Genomic DNA, 20,291 nt, shown 5'->3' with positions numbered 1-20,291 from the left:
AGGAGGCAAGGATATACAATGGAGAAAAGACAGTCTCTTCAATAAGTGGTGCTGGGAAAACTGGACAGCTACATGTAAAAGAATGAAATTAGAACACTCCCTAACACCATACACAAAAATAAACTCAAAATGATTTAGAGACCTAAATGTAAGACCGGACACTCTAAAACTCTTAGAGGAAAACATAGGACGAACACTCTGCGACATAAATCACAGCAAGATTTTTTTTTATCCACCTCTTAGGGTAATGGAAATAAAAATAAACAAATGGGACCTAATGAAACTTAAAAGCTTTTGCACAGCAAAGGAAACTACAAACAAGACGAAAAGACAACCCTCAGAATGGGAGAAAATATTTGCAAATGAATCAACGGGCAAAGGATTAATCTCCAAAATACATAAACAGCTCATGCAGCTCAATATTAAGAAAAAAAACAATCAAAAAATGAGCAAAAGACCTAAATAGACATTTCTCCAAAGAAGATATACAGATGGCCAAGACGCACATGAAAAGCTGCTCAACATCACTAAATATTAGAGAAATGCAAAGCAAAACTACAATGAGGTATCACCTCACACCAGTTAGAATAGGCACCATCAGAAGATCTACAAACAACAAATGCTAGAGAGGGTGTGGAGAAAAGGGAACCCTCTTGCACGCTTGGTGGGAATGTAAATTGATACAGCCACTATGGAGAACAGTATGGAGGTTCCTTGAAAAACTAAAAATAGAATGACTGTATTACCCAGCAATCCCACTACTGGGCATATACCCAGAGAAAACCATAATTCAAAAAGACACATGCCCTCCATTGTTCATTGCAGCACTATTTACACCAGCCAGGTCATGGAAGCAACCTAAATGTGCATTGACAGACGAATGGATAAAGAAGATTTGGTACATATACACAATGGAATATTACTCAGCCATGAAAAGGAACGAAATTGGGTCATTTGTAGAGACTTGGATTGATCTAGAGACTGTCATACAGAGTGAAGTAAGTCAGAAAGAGAAAAACAAATTTCGTATATTAACGCATATATGTGGAACCTAGAAAAATGGTACAGATGAACCGGTTTGCAGGGCAGAAATAAGAGACACAGATGTAGAGAACAATGGTAGGGACACCAAGTGGGGAGAGTGGCGGGGCGGGAGGTGGTGGTGTTGTGTGATGAATTGAGAGATTGGGATTGACATGTATACACTGGTATGTATAAAATGTATGATTAGTAAGAACCTGCTGTATAAAAAATAAATAAAATTCAAAAAAAATATCAGTTTGTCATAAAACATCATTTCTTATGTTTTTAAGACTCAATAGTTTAATTCTTTGAATCTTGAAAGTTGTTTTTTAAATTATTTTATTTTTCTCATGGAATTATTTCATTTGAATGTTTAAATAAAAATACTTGAATAGGTATTTTTGGTAATACCTATTACCAAAATTTTTGGTAATTTAGGTAATATTTTGAAATTACATACAACAGAAACGCTTTGGCATATTTTTAAAATGTATTTTCCCCTCTGTTTTTTTAGAATAATTCTGTAGCTCGTGCAGTAATGCAGTCCCAAAAGCCACCCAAGAATTGTAGAGAAGCTTTTACTGCTGATGGTGATCAAGTTTTTGCAGGGCGTTATTATTCATCTGAATATACAAGACCTAAGTTTCTCAGCAGAGATGTGGATTCTGAAATAAGGTTAGTGTCCAGTGTAGCTTTACTGTATTATTCCCACTAGTTCTTTGGGGTTCATTTCTTTTCATATTACTCTATTAGTAGTTATGTCAGTGAAGAATTGTGAGTGATCTGTTGGTCTTAAAAGATCATTTAGCTGGATGTAGAATTCTAGATTGATGGTTATTTTCCATCATGACTTTGATGACAGTATTCTGGGCTTGATGAGCTGGTCTGCACATTGATTATTACCTGTCTGCAAGGAGGTAAGGAGCTTAACTCAGAATGTAAATCAGCTACATCACTATACCATTGTTTAGTTTTGCTGATTTTTCTCAGCGAGAGTACAAGTGTGCTGGGTATACATTCTGGCTCAAGGTCCTTGCTGTGTCTCTGCCTGGTACTTTGAGTCACACTGTTCTAGAAGAAAAATCAGTCGGCACCGTTAGATCAAATGCTTAGGGAGATAGAGCTGCTAGAGGAGATGCAGTGAAAAGCCAAACAAAAAGCTAAAGGTACTTAATAAGATTCAAACGTGTGCAAAAAGAATTTTTGGTATGAAAAAAGCATGATTTTCCCAACTGAACTATCAGTTGATGAATTGATAAGGTGGAGCTGAATTAGTGACCTAGAAGACCTCAAGAAGAAGAACATAGAACTTAGGTAAAAGCACTATCTAAGAAAACTGAGTAAAGGTGAAAGTATTCTAAATGGCTTTTATAGATAGGGGGAAATGAGGTTTTTTTAAAATAGATATCTGATTTTCAAATTATATTAGTTATTTTTGTATGATTATGAGAGCAGCATAAAGCAAAATAACCATAGTGGATATTGGGAAGTTTAGTAAAATTTCTTTTTTAGCAACAGAAAACTGTTGAATGATCTGCAACTTGTTATTACAGCACTCAACACACATTTTAAATTGACACTGAATCTTTGTGATAGGATAGATGAAAATTCATCAATGTCTGAACGTACCTGTATAAAAGTGACCTGTAAAGTGATAAATTTTTGTCCGCTGTGCCATGACATTTAAATCAGGCCCCTCTAATTCTTAACTGGGTAAGACTAAATTATATAGTACTCAAGCAAACATGAATGTAAATGTATAAACAATATCATGGTAATGTTACTGTGTGTAATTCATGCTTTTTCTTTCAACAAAAAATGCCTTGTGCATTTGTGTTCCACATCTTTAAAAAAAGTATGACATTCTTGGAAAAGGTAGTAAGTGTATCAGCAGCAAATCAGGATCCCTGATTCTAGCATTTTAGTAGTAATGGTTTAAGACTTACTTATGAAGTTAATAATTGGCTTCATTTTTAGCTAAAATATTTGCATCAATGTGTAGTGGACAGAGCTTTTGTTTTAAAAGCCAGGTGAACATTGGTTTTTTAAAAATTGTTTCTCACCTTGATAAACTTTATTGATTGAAAATGTACTAAGTTATCATGATACTTAAATGATATTTGTGTCATCTGTTTTGACCTGAACCAGTATGATAGTTGTCTGATATTTGGAAATTTAAAATAATTCACTGGTGTTTTTTAAATACAGAAAATATAAATTGGAAAACAAAAGTAGCTTATAATTCCATCTCTCCACAGTCCCTGTTGACATTTTAAAAATGATTAAAAGTAATATAGGCATATGGTGAGAAAATTCAAATAGTACAGAAATGAATGCAATGAAAAGTGAAGTCCTTTGCCCCCCACTTAGGTATAATGTTTTCAAGGTTCATCCATTTGTGCTGTGTATAAGTACGCATATGGTTTCTGTGTCTTGCTTTTTGTCTCAATATTATATCTTGGAGATTGTTCCATATCAGGACACTTAGAGCTGCCCCTTGGTATGGCTGTTCCATAATCTACCTGACCAGTTCCTGTTGATGGACATACGTGTTATCTGCAGTTTTCTCCTACTATAGCAGTGCTGCAGTGAGAACGCACATGTGTATCATGGCATACTTCTGAAAGTATGTGCATAGATTAAATTCTAAATGGTGAAAATGCTGAGTCAAAGAATGTGTGAATTTAAAAATTTTAAAATTCATTGTTTTATTAACATACAATTTATGACCTGATTTTAAATATTTAATAACATCAAACAATTACTAATATTTTTAACACTTAATAATACTAAATGAGCCTTAATATTTATTAAAATAAATATTTAAATTTTATTTTATTATTATATAAGTTGATCATTTAATAGCAATTGTCAAATGACTACAGAGTAATTGATTCCCTAACCCCCTCCCACACTATGAATATATGAAGTAGGCTTTTCTATACCCTCATCAACTCAGCACTGGCAGGTTCCTGTTGATGAAAGATGGCTCTGAAACAGTTTTTGCCTCTGGCTCCATTTTTACCAGAAATACCACACTTATTCTCCTCTTTTTCTTTTTCTCATTTGTTTATCATTCATTCAGCTAACATCATTGATTTTTGTTTTTAATTTTGAGAATTCCACAAGGTAGCACGGTTCTAATAGTTCATCAAATTTAAGATGCTCTGTTATTTTATATACCAGTAAAAAAGAAAAGTATTGATAGTTGAACCATGGACTGGAAGATAATTTCAGAATTCAGAGATGTTAAAATGTGGAAAAGTGTGCATCTTAGTGAAATCTGGCGTACTCTCTTTATCAGAGAAGAGTTGTTCTTAATTGCACAGGTGGTTCTCTTCCACCAGGCACAGAGTTTTAGAAGACAGAGTCAGTGAAACAGGAAAAGATCACTTCTGAAAGACAGTTGCCTCTGCTGGCATAGAGACCCCTTATGGCTTTGGCATCTGCCGACCTTTCCCTCCACCTCTTTTCATTGTCCTCCTCTCCTTCCCTTTCACTCCCCACACATTCATAGCATTTATTCACCACAGGAAATGTTGAGCTGACCTTCAGTTTTACTGACCTTCAGTCTTATTTGTTTTTCACCTCTTTGTGCCTTCGTGTATTTCTTTCCATCTTCTCTAGGTGGTCCATCTGGTGAAAACTTCAGAGAACACAAGTCAGTTGTCACTTCTCCCAGACTTACTCTTAGGTTCCCGTCGTATTGTGGACATATAGTGCAGTGTCCTGTTCACATTTCAATGTTATGGTTTATTTCCTGATGTTTTGCCTTTTTGTTTGATTCCTTTATGCCTTAATTTTTTTTCTACCTCTGCCTATCACTGTGCACAATGCCTACCACAGATAAATCATAAATACTTACTAATGAAGTAAGTAAAATTTAATTCCAGTTTAGAAGATGTTTTTTGAAATCTCTGTATTTTCATGTTTTGAATTACGTGGTAGGAATAGAGAACTGGTTAACTGCATAGGTTTTGCAAAAAAGCTATTAAAAATAGGGTTTTCTTTGTAAAGATCTAAATATTTGTAATATTCAGAAGTAAATTTAAAGTATTTTTTTACCCTCTCTTCTCTATTAAGTGACTTGGAGAATGAGGTTGAAAATAAGAAAGCCCAGATATCAAATCTTCAGCAACATTTGTCTGCCCTTGAAAAGGATATTAAACGCAATGAAGAACTTCTTAGAAGGTGCCAACTGCATTATAAAGAGTTAAAGGTAAAAAAACATCATTTGTTTTCTCAACTTAATCATTTCCAAGTTATTTTTAAGGTCTTAACATTCATTTAGTTAGACGAATAGTTCTCAACTATTTTGGCCTCAAGCCCCTTTACAATCTTAAAAGAGCTTTTGCTTGTTTGGGTTTTATCTATCAGTATTCATGTTATTAAAAATTAAAGCAAAATTTAAGAATGTTTATTAATTCATTTAAAAATAATAAGTACATTATGTGTTAGCATAAATAACATTTTTATGAAAAATAACTACTTTCCAAAACCAAAAAGATTTAGTAAAAAGATTGACGTTTTTTATATTTTTTAAAATCTCTAACATCTGGTTTAATAAAATTCACCTGAACTGTCATATCAGCTTCTGTAATCAGTCTGTTGCAATATTACACATCATAGTTATAAACCTCCTGTACACCTGTAAGAAATCCATAGTAAAATTGGTCTTAAAAAAAAAAGTAATGCCAGGCTTCCCTGGTGGCACAGGGGTTAAGAATCCTCCTGCCAATGCAGGGGACACGGGTTTGAGCCCTGGTCCGGGAAGATCCCATGTGCCAGAGAGCAGCTAAGCCTGTGCGCCACAACTACTGAGCCTGTGCTCTAGAGCCCGCGAACCCCAGCTACTGACCCCACGTGCCACAACTACTGAAGCCCGCGCACCTAGAGCCCGTGCTCTGCAACAGGAGAAGCCACCACAATGAGAAGCCTGAGCGCAGCAACAAAGACCCAACACAGCCAAAAATAAATAAAATAAAATAAATTTTTTTAAAAAAAGGCTTTTAAATAAATAATGCCTTAGTGTTTTTATGAAAATAGTGTTGACTTCATGGACCCTCTGAAAGAGTCTCAGAGACACCCAGGAGATAGTGGGATTGGACTTTAAGAACCACTGGAGTAATCTTTCCATAACTTGAGACTGGATGTTTCAGGAAAGTACTTTCTCTGTGGACTCAACACTGTCATCATTTTAAATGCTAAGGTGGAGTACTTATATCTGCTTTGCATGAGAGTGGATTAGCAATAATGGTGATCAAGGCAGACTTTATACATACTTTTCTTTGGTTCATTTAATACTAATATGTCTCTTTCATTAACTATGGAATCCTTCTGTAACATAAAGCAGAGTAGAACTTTGTTGATTAATACATCCTTGCCCAGGGTTTTTATTTTTCATTTATTTCTATTTACTAAAATCTAAATACTGTTTTTCAAAAGATGAAAATAAGAAGAAGTACTTCTGAAATTCGGGAACTTGAGAATATAGAAGAACACCAGTCTGTAGATATTGCAACCTTGGTAAGATTCTTTTCCTCAATTTAAATGTAATGTTAAAGGAGAAATCTGTCATTTAAGTTAAGAGTATCTACTCTCAGCTTTATAAAAAAATCCTTTTTTGAGGCTACTTTTTATGATTGCTATATCCATTTACAAATAAGGTAGAAACTACCTGGTGTATGGCCTTCAAGTTCCTTAATATTTTGTATATGTAACTTGCATGCATTGTAATTGGTTTTGTCTTCTTCTGTTGATACATGAAATAATACTTTATCAGAGTTTATTATGTAAATAGTGCCCTTTCAAACCAAACTACCTAGCAGTTTTTTTCAGAATTAATCAGTATCAATATTAGTGATATCTTTTAGTCAGTTGAAGTTGGCCTCTTGGCATTATTTTCTTTTTTCCAAGTTAATGGTTTTAATTCACCGCATATTTATTACTCTATTTTAATTTCTCTTAGACATCTTTTTATGACATTCAGCTCAGCTCTCTGGGTTACCATAAGTAGCGAATTAGATAGATTGCAGAGTCTTGTTAAAATGAATCAGTTTTTACCAATTGTCTCCTCTCTACCAGGCATCATGTTAAATGCTGAGGGACACAACAGTGAACAAAACAGTTCAAGTCCCTGCACCAATGGAGCTTTACTCTAATAAGAATTTGTCTTCATTTTTTATTAGTAATCTGGTTTTCCACTCAGTGTTTTTCTGCTTTCATTACTTTTATTGATAGACTAAATTTCTTAAAGGTATGGGCTGTGTCTTGTTTATTTTTGTTTACTCAGCATCTAACACATTGTCTGGCATAAGATATATATTTATATACATTATATTTTGAAAGAAAAAGTGAGTAGATAGAATAAAAGTTACCCCTTTTGATTATGACCTCAAGCACAATGTAGTTTGTCTTCTAAATGTAATCCTTTTCTATTTTTGAACCTATTTCTTCTACCTCCTAATTTACCATTAAGAGTATGAAAATATCATAATTTGTTCTTTGTATTTGTCTTTAATCTGATTTACTTGTAGCCTATAGTTTCTCCTCTTCTAGAATTGTTTGTACTGTTTTTCTATTTGATTACTTAAAAGTGTTTTAATTAATTCTGTATGCTCTGTAAATGTTGCCAGGAAGATGAAGCTCAAGAAAATAAAATCAAAATGAAAATGGTTGAGAAAAACATGGAACAACAAAAAGAGAATATGGAACATTTTAAAAGTCTGAAAATAGAAGCGGAAAACAAGTATGATGCAATTAAACAGAAAATTAATCAGCTATCAGAGCTAGCAGATCCACTTAAGGTATGTATTATTGTTACTCTACTATATATATTTTTTATGTTTCAGTTTTATATACACTATATACCGGCTAGATATTACCTCAACAGAATTTATGGCTAACTGTAAATGTAGCTGTATAAAACCGGGCTGTAAACCAGCTTTTCGTCATTAGATCAAGTAGAATTAAACACTCTGCTCACGCCTTTAAGGAGAATAAATTGCCAAATTTCTGACCCCCCAGAAGGTTACAGCTTTTGTTACCTTTTTATTTTGTGAGATTTTTTTCTTCTTTTAGAACTAGAGGCAGGACATCTTATCTGTCCATACTGTTTCTGTGCTTATCTGTTCTCTTGTCCCACTTTTCCGCAATAGTTGAAGAATTAGTTGATATAAAAGCCAGCTTGAAATAAAATGCTACCCAATTCCCATTTATTAACATATCTGCATTATATTCCAGCTAGAATTCAATCGGCCTTTTTTTTTTTTTTTAAAGCACATACTTTTGGAACCAAATTAGGGAAATAAAGTTATTTAACAATTAAATTCTGTAAATTTCACCACGTTTAATAGCTTTGTTGTCAGGTAGCTTATTATCATTCTCATTTTTATGAATAACTCAATTATTCTCGAAACCTCAAATTTTATTTATAAGACATTGAGAAGAATTAATAGTATGTTTTAAGAGGAGAAAGGTTTATTGACGATATAACCCCCATTTTTTTGCAGGAAAATTACCCCTTTGAATCAAAATGTATCTAGACATTTTAAAAATTTTAAAGAATTTGCATGCATATGAACTTTACTGTAATTGTCTCCATTGTCAATTTTAGAAAACATAATTTATTAAAGGAAGTCAGAGGAGGACCCGAGCAGAAACAACTTTCCTCTGTTTGCGGTGGCCTCTCTACAGCTGCTTTCCATAGAGCTGTGATTCCTGCCTGCTATTGTAATGCAAGGTGGTTTACTTTTTTCTATTTGAGATAAGAATAAAAAGTGGGAAAATAGACTGATAAATTACTGATTAAAAAGAATATAAAATTTTAATAATAAAGTTTGAGGAAGGAAAAAAGTATTAAGGATACTATTGAAAAAGACAAATAGTAGTTACTACAGGAAATTAGAATTAAAAACACAATAAGTCCAAGATAAAAAAGAAGACAAAATTAGTTTTTAAAAGAAAATTGAATAAGAAGAAATAAAATAAGTATGAAAATTGTCAGGAATAGGAGAGAGAGAATTCAAAACTCAGAAATTAGAGCAGTGAAGTTAAAACAAAGATGAGATAAAAGAAGATTTTAAATGGGTGAAGGATTGAGCAGGGAAACTTAAAATCAAAATGATAAAGTATGCTAAAACAATATAGGAAAAGAAATAATTAGCACCTGAATTGTCCCAGATAGCTTAAAATTAAAAACAAAAAATGAAGGATAAGCTGTGTTCTGTTCTTTTAGGGACGAGTAGGCTAATGCAACTCCTGGAATTGGGAGTGTGTAGATAAGTTCAAGAGTGGAAAATATGGGCAGAAGGCAGTAAGAATTCTTGGTCTTAAGTTCTTTGCCTTGGTTGCAAATAAGTGAAAGCTAGACGAGTCCTTCAGTAAACCTGCATGCGGTCAGCCAGTAGCCAAGAGGGTTTTCCTTTGCACTATCACATCCCAATAGCCATCCCAATAGCTAACAACAGGACCAAGAATATTTGGCTAACAAAAGAATTTAATTCCTCAGAAACTGTCTTTGTGATATATTAGCAGCTTCTAAATGTAATCTGTTTGCTATCAGGATGTTTGTTCATTTTGTGTCAGAGGAGTGGTGAGGAGTGGAATACTCTGTTCAAATATGTAGTCATTGAAATCTTCGCATAAGATTTCAGTATTTTTCTCCCTTTGAACAGTTTATTTTGATTTACACTGCAAACTTAATGCTTTAGTCACAAATTAAATTTTTTGTACAGGGAGCATGACCTACATCAAAAATGATGGTCTGCATTTTGGAGTAGGAGGGCCTCTCAGTTTCTGATAGAGACAATAAGTGTTTATTTGGATTGAGGCTGACCATGCTTTTGAAAATTCCAAGATCTAATGATCTATAGCTTTTTAAAACCTCATAATTGATGTAGAGTTATATGAAGCAAGTGGCTATAATACATACTGTAGCAATTTATCCAGTGTTGTCGGGTAACTAAAATTGGTTATTTAGGCATCAAAGAGAATAAAATTTTTCAGTGATTCTGTCCCTTCTAGCATCTCAGCCTATCTTTTTAAAGGCTGAACTTTTTAGGGCTACATCAGGATTAATTTTAGATCTAATCCAACCTAGTCCTCACCCCAAAACCAGGATGAGTGTCACTAACTGGTTTTTAATATCTCTAAGTCTCTGTTTCACCATCAACAACATGAAAGTAAAAGAAATACTCTCTTGGTTCCTTTTTAGTTTTAAATTTGATGGTACCTATGATATAAATTTATTAAATATATAAGGACAAGTCAAAAGCCATGATAAACGTGGAGAAAAGAACATTAAATTCTTTTCATCCTATTTTATAAGTCAAGTCTTTCCCTTTCTAAAGTTGCTAGGAGAAAAGATTAAGCAGCACAAATCTGCCCTGATATAATTGACCCCTTTGGCTCTAGAAAGCTGATTTGGTTCCCTAAAGCAAACGTGGACATACTTATTTTGAAAGATTCTACCAAAAATGATTAGAAAAATTAGTGTTTAACCATTCTGTTTCATGAGGTATTGCAATTTCTAACTGTAGTATCTCCTACTATATACATTGCACCCATTTTCTTTTATTCTCCTCAAAGTAAAGGAACAGAGTATCTCCGTACTCCATATAACAATGTTTTTATTTTTAATAGAACTCTGCTATAAAAGCTGTATATTATTAAGTGTCTACCTTGAGTGATAGTTATTTTTAGCAGTACGAGCAAGATGCAGTAAATTGTATTCTTAGGTCAGCAAATAGCCTAAATCTATTCTTTTATATGAGGTAAATACTTGCAATTTTTAGATACTTCACATGTTCTTTTTCTTTTTGGGATATCTCCAAATATTTTGTCTTCCTTGATGCTGTTGTTTTGGTTTGCGTTCGTTTCTTTTTCCTTATAACCGTGATTCTTGAGGGTGAACATGATCATCACAGCATGTATGTCCAGTACTAGGCTCAAAAAACAGACCGACTAAAATTTAATTTGGTGGTTATTAAATCAAGAGCCATTTTAAAAATTGAGATTCAGGGATTCTCAACCTACGAAAACAGAATCTCCAAAGGTGGAGTTTGGAAATCTGTATATTTTTTAAAACATCCAAATTGATGATAAAGAAGTCAATCTGTATATCAGTATTTGAGAAAGCTGCCGCAATTGGTGGCTATGTGTATATATATATATATCATCTTCTAAATAAAATCTTTTCACCAGGCTATGCCTCCTTTAAAGACATTTGTTTATTGCATGTACTCAGATAGAAGGCAGATGCCCATAACAAGAGAAAAATCCAGTAACAAAGGAAAATGTATTTTAGTCGCCATTCATATATGAAATTATTAGGCAAAATAATCAAAATGTGTACTTGACATTAGGTCTACTAATTTAATTATACATGAACACAAAATCACAGGTACAAAGTGATATATTTAACATTTAGAAATACTGCTTTGTTTCCATTTACATTTCATGAATTAATTTTTTTAACCTTTCTCATGTGTCTTCAGCGTTGGCATCTTTACGGTGATTAGAGCTGTATTTTGAGTAATTAGAAGAGTTGAGTGATGGATTTTTCCAGAGCTCTTGATCTTCTCTTTCATCTATATTATTTTAAATATAGCACTTTTAATAAATCATCTTTTGGGCTTCCCTGGTGGCGCAGTGGTTGAGAGTCCACCTGCCGATGCAGGGGACACGGCTTCGTGCCGCGGTCCGGGAAGATCCCCCATACCGTGGAGCGGCTGGGCCCGTGAGCCATGGCCGCTGAGCCTGCGCGTCTGGAGCCTGTGCTCTGCAACGGGAGAGGCCACAGCAGTGAGAGGCCCGCGTACTGCAAAAAAAAAAAAAAAAAAAAAAAGCAGTTGATATTTCGTCTTAAAAGTAATGGTTAGCTGTTATTTGTTCTTGTTTGTATTTCTTCTCTTTATTTCTTTCTTTTGGGATTAGCCAAGTAATTTTTAGTGTTCCTTTTTAAAATTTCCGCTACTAGTTTGTTTAGCTACAATTTTTGTTTTTTTTGTTTCTTTTCCCAGTGGTTGCTGTGCGTTCCAATACGCATCTTTACCTTATAGTTTACTACTCTTTCCCTTTAAAGTGAACTTGGGATAGCTTCTTTACAATTATATTTTGTTCTCAAAATTATGAGGTTACACCTCCAGAAATGATGACCAAATAAGTCAGTGTTAAATTTCTTCACATCTTTTCCTCCTCCACCCCAATTCACCTTTTTTTAAAACCAGGTTTCCTCTGTCAGGTACCTCTGTAATATACAACACTTGCATTGTTTTAAGTCTTTTCAGGCTACCGTAGCTTCCCAGGAAACTGCCTTGTTTACCAAAATAAAGTTGAGCGCACCATAAGGTATGGAGACTTCATACAAGAACTTTAATTTGATAATGTGACTTCTCAATTTGGGAAACTCTTCACTTCTCTTCAGAAACATATGGATATGAACTTAATAACACTTGCCTCTTAAAGCAGCATAATCCTGTCCACTTTATTGAGTTGTCAATTAGTTTATACCTATGCTGATAATTTTTTAAAGCAATCTTTATAGATTATTTTGGTTTTATTTAAACAGGATGAATTAAACCTTGCTGATTCCGAAGTGGATAACCAAAAACGAGGAAAACGGCATTATGAAGACAAGCAAAAAGAACACTTGGATACTTTAAATAAAAAGAAACGAGAATTAGATATGAAAGAAAAAGAACTAGAGGTTATCCATCATTTTTTTTAATATTTTGTTTACACCCTTAGTCATGATTATTAAAGTGTGTTTTCCTAATGTCATGTTTTCCAAACATAGACATGTTGTCCGATGACTATCTGTTTTGTATGAAGTAACAGCTGTTTCAGTGAATCAACAGAGGAAAAGACTGAGGGACTCTCAGTGTGGGGACTTCTTAGATCAACATGAAGAGGACTTTAGGCAGCACTGCCACGGCCCCATGTAGTGTCACTGAGTGATTTGGAAAATGGCACGCCCTCCACTGAAATAGTTCCTTAAATGCCCAGGTTGGCAAGTGCATACAGCTTTATGTCAGAAAAATGCTCCCCTGCCTCTGAGTAACTTGGGTGTGAGCTGGGTTGCAGTTCAGCTCCCACTTACTAGATAACGTTTGTTGACAACTGAAAGCAGCAGCCCTGTTTTTAGAGGAGAGTAAGTTGAGGGCAACCGTGGTTTAACCTAAAAGAGATGAATTCCAGCTTTGCTTTTACATGTCTTAGGAAAATGATTTAAACTCTGTAATTCATTTCCCTACTTGTTTAAAACTTACTGTACTACAAAGGTCATGAATATAAATACTATGTTTGATATGTTACAAACACGAGGGTCTTTGTGTTTTCAGTACTACTTGATGTTCAGAATCCATCCTAAAACACACAGAATGCTATGTCTGACCTCAGCACCCTGGATGCCAAACCTTTCATAACTGCTACTTGAAATTTGTTTCACTAGGAAGTTATGGAGCTCTTACAAATTATTAAAGTGTGTACACCAATGTAATTTTCTCTTGAAGATTATGACAACTCTGGACCGTATTCTCAATATAAAGCTTAGAACAATAATGATATTAAATGTAATTAAGATACATTTCTTAAACATAAATTCAGAATTCTATTTTGCATACTTTGGCACAAGTAGTACAGTGAATTGTTATATCAAAGAAGAGTTTTAAAGTTAAACATCTGCTATCTTAGGAGAAAATGTCACAAGCAAGACAAATCTGCCCAGAGCGGATAGAAGTAAAAAAATCTGCATCAATTCTAGACAAAGAAATTAATCGATTAAGACAAAAGATACAGGCAGAACATGCTAGTCATGGAGATCGAGAGGAAATAATGAGGTAAGTGATTGCTCGCTTTTCTACTTTATGATATTATCCATAGATACGTAATAGTGAGACAAAAAATAACATTTATATATAAATCTTAAGTTTGGGTAAAGTGTTGCTATGGCATATAGTTATAGCTAAACTAGCCTTTCGTACATGTATTATTAATAATAAACATTTTTCCTTCGGAATTATTACAGAACTCATTACAGAATGACATTTTAACATAGTTGCCATTTTTATACCTGTAAGATTCATATAGACATGAGGATGTTCAGCTTCAGAAGTAATCAAAGAAATACAAAGCAAAACAATTAGAAGCCATTTTCATATATATCAAGATGAAAAGAACACATATTTCATGTCAGTGAGATTTCAGTGAAATGGATGTTTTTATATTACTTGTGAAAATGGAAGCTCTAGTTTAGTTAGAGCACGGGTTCTGAAGCAAGAGTACCTCAGTTTGAATTGCAATTCTGTTACCTACTAAACTGACTTTGGAAAGTTATCTAATCGCTCTGAACCTCAAATTTCTCATCTATAAAATGGGTATAATTATAGTACTTACCTTATAGAGTTGTAATGAAGATTAAATGAGATAACCCATAATAAACAATGTATAGGATACATAATATGTTAGATGTTATTGTTATTAGTCTTTCTGAAAAGTTTTAAGGTAGTTTATGTTAAACGCCTTTAAAAATTTCAATTTGGTCAAGTAATTTTGTTGTTATAATCCAAAATGAAAAAAACAATTTGTACTTGGATGTTTAGTGCAGCATTAGTATTTTTTTTAGTTGAGATATGGTTGATTTACAATATTATATTTCAGGTGTACAACATGGTGATTCAGAATTTTTACAGATTGTAGTCCCTTTATAGTTATTATAAAATATTGGCTATATTCCCTGTGCTGTACAATATATTCCTGTAACTTATTTATTTTATACATAGTAGTTTGTATAACACTAAAAAATTAGAAATCTTGTATAACTGGATGATAATGATTGAATTACAGTAGAAAATTATAGCTATTAAACTTTATGAAGAATTTTTCATATTAAAAAAGGCAGGGAACAGGAGTGATCTCAATTCTGTTTTCACAAACTTTGGGGAAAAAGGGAAAGAAACAAAAATAGTAACAAGTTTTTCTTTAAAATAGGTAGTACCTTACATGTTTTAAAAATATAATGTGAAAGGGCAGACAATGAATTTTTTCACTTTTATTTTATTTTATTAAATTAATTTATAAATATGCTTTCAGTGTTTCTGTATGCAAAGGCAAGATGATATGAGTATGTGTTTTCATCCTGCTGGGCCCTCTCAGAGCTCCCTGCACTCCCTGTTCTTCCTATTAAATATATTTGAGATTTTACTTTATGTTTCATTGAATGGCATTTATTTACTTAACATTTTTTCCATAAAATAGGCAATATCAAGAAGCAAGAGAAACCTATCTTGATCTGGATAACAAAGTAAGGACTTTAAAAAGGTTTATTAAATTACTGGAAGAAATAATGACCCATAGATATAAAACGTATCAACAATTTAGAAGGTAAGTGTATTAAAAAATATTCCCACATATTGTACATGTTTGTTTTTTCTTCGTTTTCACATTCTCGCTTATAAATAATAAATTAAAAGCACTTGCATGATTTATTCAGAAGAGAAATGGTGGTAGTGCTTGGGATCCTGGATTTGAAGGGACTTTTATAGTGAGCTTTTTAAACTTAAACTGCATTAGATATGCTTTACTGGATAACTCATAGATGGCTGTTCAGTCTATGCTCAAATGGGTCATTTGGAAGCTCGTTGGTTCTGTTAACAGACTGTTTCACTGTTGGACATTGCATGTTCTTAAGGCATACGAGTTTTGATGGGACGTGTTAAGGCAGTTTCTCAGTTGATTACCATGATCTACTAGAATGGATGCAGAATCTATGTTTTGTTTGCTGCTGTATCCCCAGTACCTACCGCTGTGCCTGAAGTATAGTAGAAACTTGATATGTATTGGTTGAATGAATGAATACAGGATCAGCAAAACTGGACGTCATTAATATACCCAGAAATGTGCAGATTGACAGAGATAAGTTAACCTCAGCTAAAATCACAAGCAACAGAAATAAAGGGCAGTTTATAGGGTAGGGTTGCCCTTTGATATACTTGGATCCAAGGCAGCCCTAGTCTTTCCACCTAACCTCTATTTTCCCCATGACATTCCCTCAGTAACATGCGTTTTAACTACTTATACCAAAAATTATAATCTTAGGACTATAGAATTTTTTTTTAAATTTAGCTCTAGTACGTATGGGGAAATTCAAATAAAGCCATAATGAGAAACGGGCTTTGCATGTTTGACCGTATTCCTTAACTGAACTATAGCTTAGTTCTTGAAATGTGTATTTCAGTTTTATATGCATGCTATTAGGACTTGACTTAAAGAGTTTTTACTTTTATCCTTTTGAGGCTGCCTTGCAGTTTTGTTAGGTGGGACCAGAGCAGGCTTTGGTGAAGGACTGATTTTTTTCCTACCTGTGCAGCTGGGTTCTTCTGGGTCCTCTGTTGATATGTTGTGAGGTTATTCCACTCACGCCTTTGGGAATATGAACTATTCCTGGCTCTGGGTGACCTCGGGGGTTGTTTCTGGTTCTGTTGGGTGTTCCTCTCACCAGCCTCGGGCAGTATCCTCTCACGGACACTGAGGAGGACGGTGCTCAGCCTGAGGCTCTCCCTCCCGCCTCTGTGGTCCTCTGGAGCTCTCTCTGTGCTGCTTCGTGAACCGGAGGTGCCTTGACCGCCCCAGACCCCTAAACAGGAAGACTTCTGGACTCTGCTTGGGTTTCCACTCCCCTTTACTCTCAACATAAAAGTAACTGGGGGCGTTCACAGGGCTCAATTTGTTTGTTTCCCATCTTTCAGAGATTCTTTTGACTGGAACTGTCTGCGATGTCTGATGTCCAGAGTCCAAAAACTCTTGTTTCATAGACTTTGTCCAGTTTTCTAGTTGTTTCACGCAGAAGAGTAAATCTAATGCCTATTACTGTGTCTTTTCCAGAAGCAGTAGGGTTCGTTTTCATATTATTATTCAGAAAATTTTAGAATATTTTCTGTAAAGGTATTGGTCTTATTTAGTTTTCTATCTTGATATGTTTCTTCACCACTGACATGTTTTATATTGTTTATCCAATCTTGGGAGAACAATAAAAATGGTCAAATTTTTTAAATCGTTTATCTCTTTACACTGGAGAACCTTGCCATTTTATGAGGACAGTCTCTTTTAGTCATCCCATGAGTGGAAGCAATTGAAGAATACGTATCAGTATTGAAAGAAAGAAAAGTTAACAGAAAATTCTGAAAACCAGCTAGCAATAGTTGTGGCAGCAAAAGAGAACTCAGACTATCAGTATTTTCGAATGTGGAGATTTAATACAGTTTAGGAAGGGAATTGGGAGGGAAAAGAATAAAACGATAGTTATTCTGAAGAAAGGAGCCTTAGACTCATTAAGGAGCAAAGATGTCAAGAAAAATAGCCAGTCACCTGTCACCTAGATCTTATATTCTGAATACCATTCCGCAACAAAAGGAACCAAGGCTCCTTTGAGAAATGGCTGATGATACCGGAGCAGAGCAGGGAAGGTATAGATGAGCCTCTTGCTATGCCAGAAAGTAAGGAAGTGCCCCCGCAAAATGTGGAGTCATGATAAAAGGACATAGGCAGCTTGAAGGGGCTCCACTGTCAAAAGCTGGGACAAGTTGAAGACCAGAATAAATAAGAACAGTAATGGGTGACAACCCAGTGAATAAAATAAGAATCTGTGACTGCGTCCTTATAAACAGAAAGGTGGTAAGTAAATAAATGAGGAAGAAGGGAAAGCTCTTCCTTACAGCAGAATGCCATATGACAAATAAGTGAAGTTCACGTTGTGCTAGACAGTGCGTAAGGTATTACAGGTACAACATGATTAAGAGATTGCCTTTGCCCTTTTTGCTACTGTAAAGTTAGGAGGAGACAGGCAAATGAATAGGCAGTTTCCCATTATCTTAACACTACTAGAGTTTAATCCTCTCAAGGACAAGATTCATGTCTTCTGTATTAGGGTGATATATAAATTAGTTGAATGATTGATACATTCATATGGACTGACTGTAATATAATGGGTTTCATTATATGTGGGATGACATCTTTATTCATTTTATACATGTTTGTTTATTATAAAAGGAAATGAAGTGGTAAAAATGTGGAGACATGAACGAAATATAAAGACACAGGCAAAAATCATCTAAAATTTTACCTATTAAATGGGCACCAGTGTTAACATCTTGGCATATTTTCATCTGGCCTTACATGCTGGTGTGAAGATCATGCTGAATATACAGTTCTGTATCTCTGTAATCTTTTTAATATGCCCAATTTCTTTTTTCAAGGTGTTTGACTTTACGATGCAAATTGTACTTTGACAACTTACTATCTCAGCGGGCCTATTGTGGAAAAATGAATTTTGACCACAAGAATGAAACTCTTACTATATCTGTAAGTATCTTAACTCTTTGCGTGTTAGTCATTAAGAGAATTAGCTGCTTCATTTCTTTTGATGATATTTTGATCTGTTGTCATTGGAAAACAAAATAACTTACTTTGAAGTTAAAGATAGTTTTTGCCAAAGTGTTGAAAATTAAATTGATTTTACTGACTAAAGCCATTACTTTAGCTTTTTATTTTTTCCCCCAGACAGCCACATTATTTTCTTATGGTGATAATTAGGAATTTTATTTTCAGTGATAAATATTTACCTTCTCTTTAAACTCCACTGGTTCCTTTTTAAAATTCATGTAGCATTTTAAATTACATGGGACATTATAGAAAGTGTATTCTCTGGCCCCACTATAGGAAGCCAGAAGAGAATTACTCAAAGAATGTTTGACCCCATGTAATTGTCTTTGTGCTACTTATTTTGGAAGGTATCCCTAGATCTAGCCTCTTTTGTATAAAGGAAGCCACCACTTTCAAATTATGGAGTCTGTGTGTCTGGATTCTATCACAGTCACATGCATTAAAGGAGGAGTGTGGGATATAGCATTAAAAATAGTGTAGTCAGGGGCTTCCCTGGTGGCGCAGTGGTTGAGAGTCCACCTGCTAATGCAGGGGACACGGGTTCGTGCCCCGGTCTGGGAGGATCCCACATGCCGCGGAGCAGCTGGGCCCGTGAGCCATGGCCGCTGAGCCTGCGTATCTTGAGCCTGTGCTCTGCAACGGGAGAGGCCACAACAGTGAGGGGCCCGCATACCTCAAGAAAAAAAAGTGAGTCAGGAGGTCAAAAGCAGCTACTCACTCTAAATAATTGGGTCAAACTTTTCAAATATTTGTATACTATTCTTAGTTGCCATAAATTTTATACTTCCATTTTAATACTTAGAATAAGTAATAATTTGCCATACAGATATGCAACTAAGAACCCATCTAAAAATTTTTAAGAATAATAATAATTGAGAAAAAGAATGACAGTACATTTAAAAATGGTTAAAAGTCATTAATTCGCCAAGTGGTGAATAAGCACATGAAAAAGTGCTCAGTATCGCTAGTCATCAGAGAAATACAAGTTTATACCATAATAAGTTACTATCCCACTCCTATTATTGTGACTAAAATGAACAAGATTGATAATACCTTGTGTGGGTGAGGTTGTGGACTGAGAACGCTTATACCTTGCTAGTGGGAGTATAATTTGGTAGAACTAATTTAGAAACCTGTCTTGCAGGGTCTATTAAAGCAATTCCACTTTTCAGAACTCTTCAAAAACCAGTAAAATTTATCTACAGTAATTAAAGTCAAAATAGTGGTTACCTTTTAGGGGTTGGTAGTTGACGGGAGAGGACACAGGGAATCTGCTGAGATGCTAGAAATGTCCTGTCTTGATCTGAGTAGTGGTTACCCAGGTGTGTGTGTATATGTGTACGTATATGTCAGAATTATTTGAGCTAAACACTTAAGCTTTGTGTTCTTTACTGTATATAAATTATACTCTAGTAAAAATTATACTCTAGTAAAAGAAAATATTAGGTGTTCGGATAATTTATCCCCAGAGCCATAGCTGTTCAAGACAACTGAAACTAGATTTTCTGACATTATCATCCCTGTTATTCAACAGAATATTATTGCTTTAAGAATCTTCAAGTTTTCTAGTCTTCATTTTACAAATAAGAAAACTGAGGCAGAAGTCCCATGATAGGTTTACTAATAGGCCAGGGATAAAATTTAGATCTCCGTAATTTATCTGGGGCTTAATTCATTAGAATGATACAAGATGCAGTTTGGGAGCAAAAGACTGCATCCTGTTTCTTAGTTCTTACTGTTCTGGTGTGTGTGTGTGTGTGTGTGTGTGTGTGTGTGTGTGTGTGTGTGTGTGTGTGTGTGTGTGTGTGTGTGTGTGTGTGTGTGTTTGG

At 34.5% G+C, this 20,291-nt stretch overlaps 1 protein-coding gene across 2 annotated transcripts in view; it reads left to right on the top strand.

Moving 5' to 3' along the window:
• SMC6 (structural maintenance of chromosomes 6) overlaps nucleotides 1-20,291 on the top strand; it is a 71,520-nt gene that overhangs the window by 43,594 nt on the left and 7,635 nt on the right. For both annotated transcript variants that reach the window (XM_082672351.1, XM_082672350.1), the window contains exons 17-24: nucleotides 1,538-1,698; nucleotides 5,107-5,242; nucleotides 6,469-6,549; nucleotides 7,659-7,829; nucleotides 12,593-12,730; nucleotides 13,717-13,862; nucleotides 15,280-15,405; nucleotides 18,276-18,381. In XM_082672351.1, coding sequence (XP_082528477.1) covers nucleotides 1,538-1,698; nucleotides 5,107-5,242; nucleotides 6,469-6,549; nucleotides 7,659-7,829; nucleotides 12,593-12,730; nucleotides 13,717-13,862; nucleotides 15,280-15,405; nucleotides 18,276-18,381 — 1,065 coding nt within the window. The remainder of the gene's footprint in view (nucleotides 1-1,537; nucleotides 1,699-5,106; nucleotides 5,243-6,468; nucleotides 6,550-7,658; nucleotides 7,830-12,592; nucleotides 12,731-13,716; nucleotides 13,863-15,279; nucleotides 15,406-18,275; nucleotides 18,382-20,291) is intronic.

Source organism: Grampus griseus (genome assembly GCF_964374135.1).
Source record: "Grampus griseus genome assembly, chromosome: 15".
Classification (NCBI taxonomy): Eukaryota; Metazoa; Chordata; class Mammalia; order Artiodactyla; family Delphinidae; genus Grampus; species Grampus griseus.
Note: the sequence above shows the minus strand (reverse complement) of the source record. Positions and strands in the feature narration are given on the sequence as shown.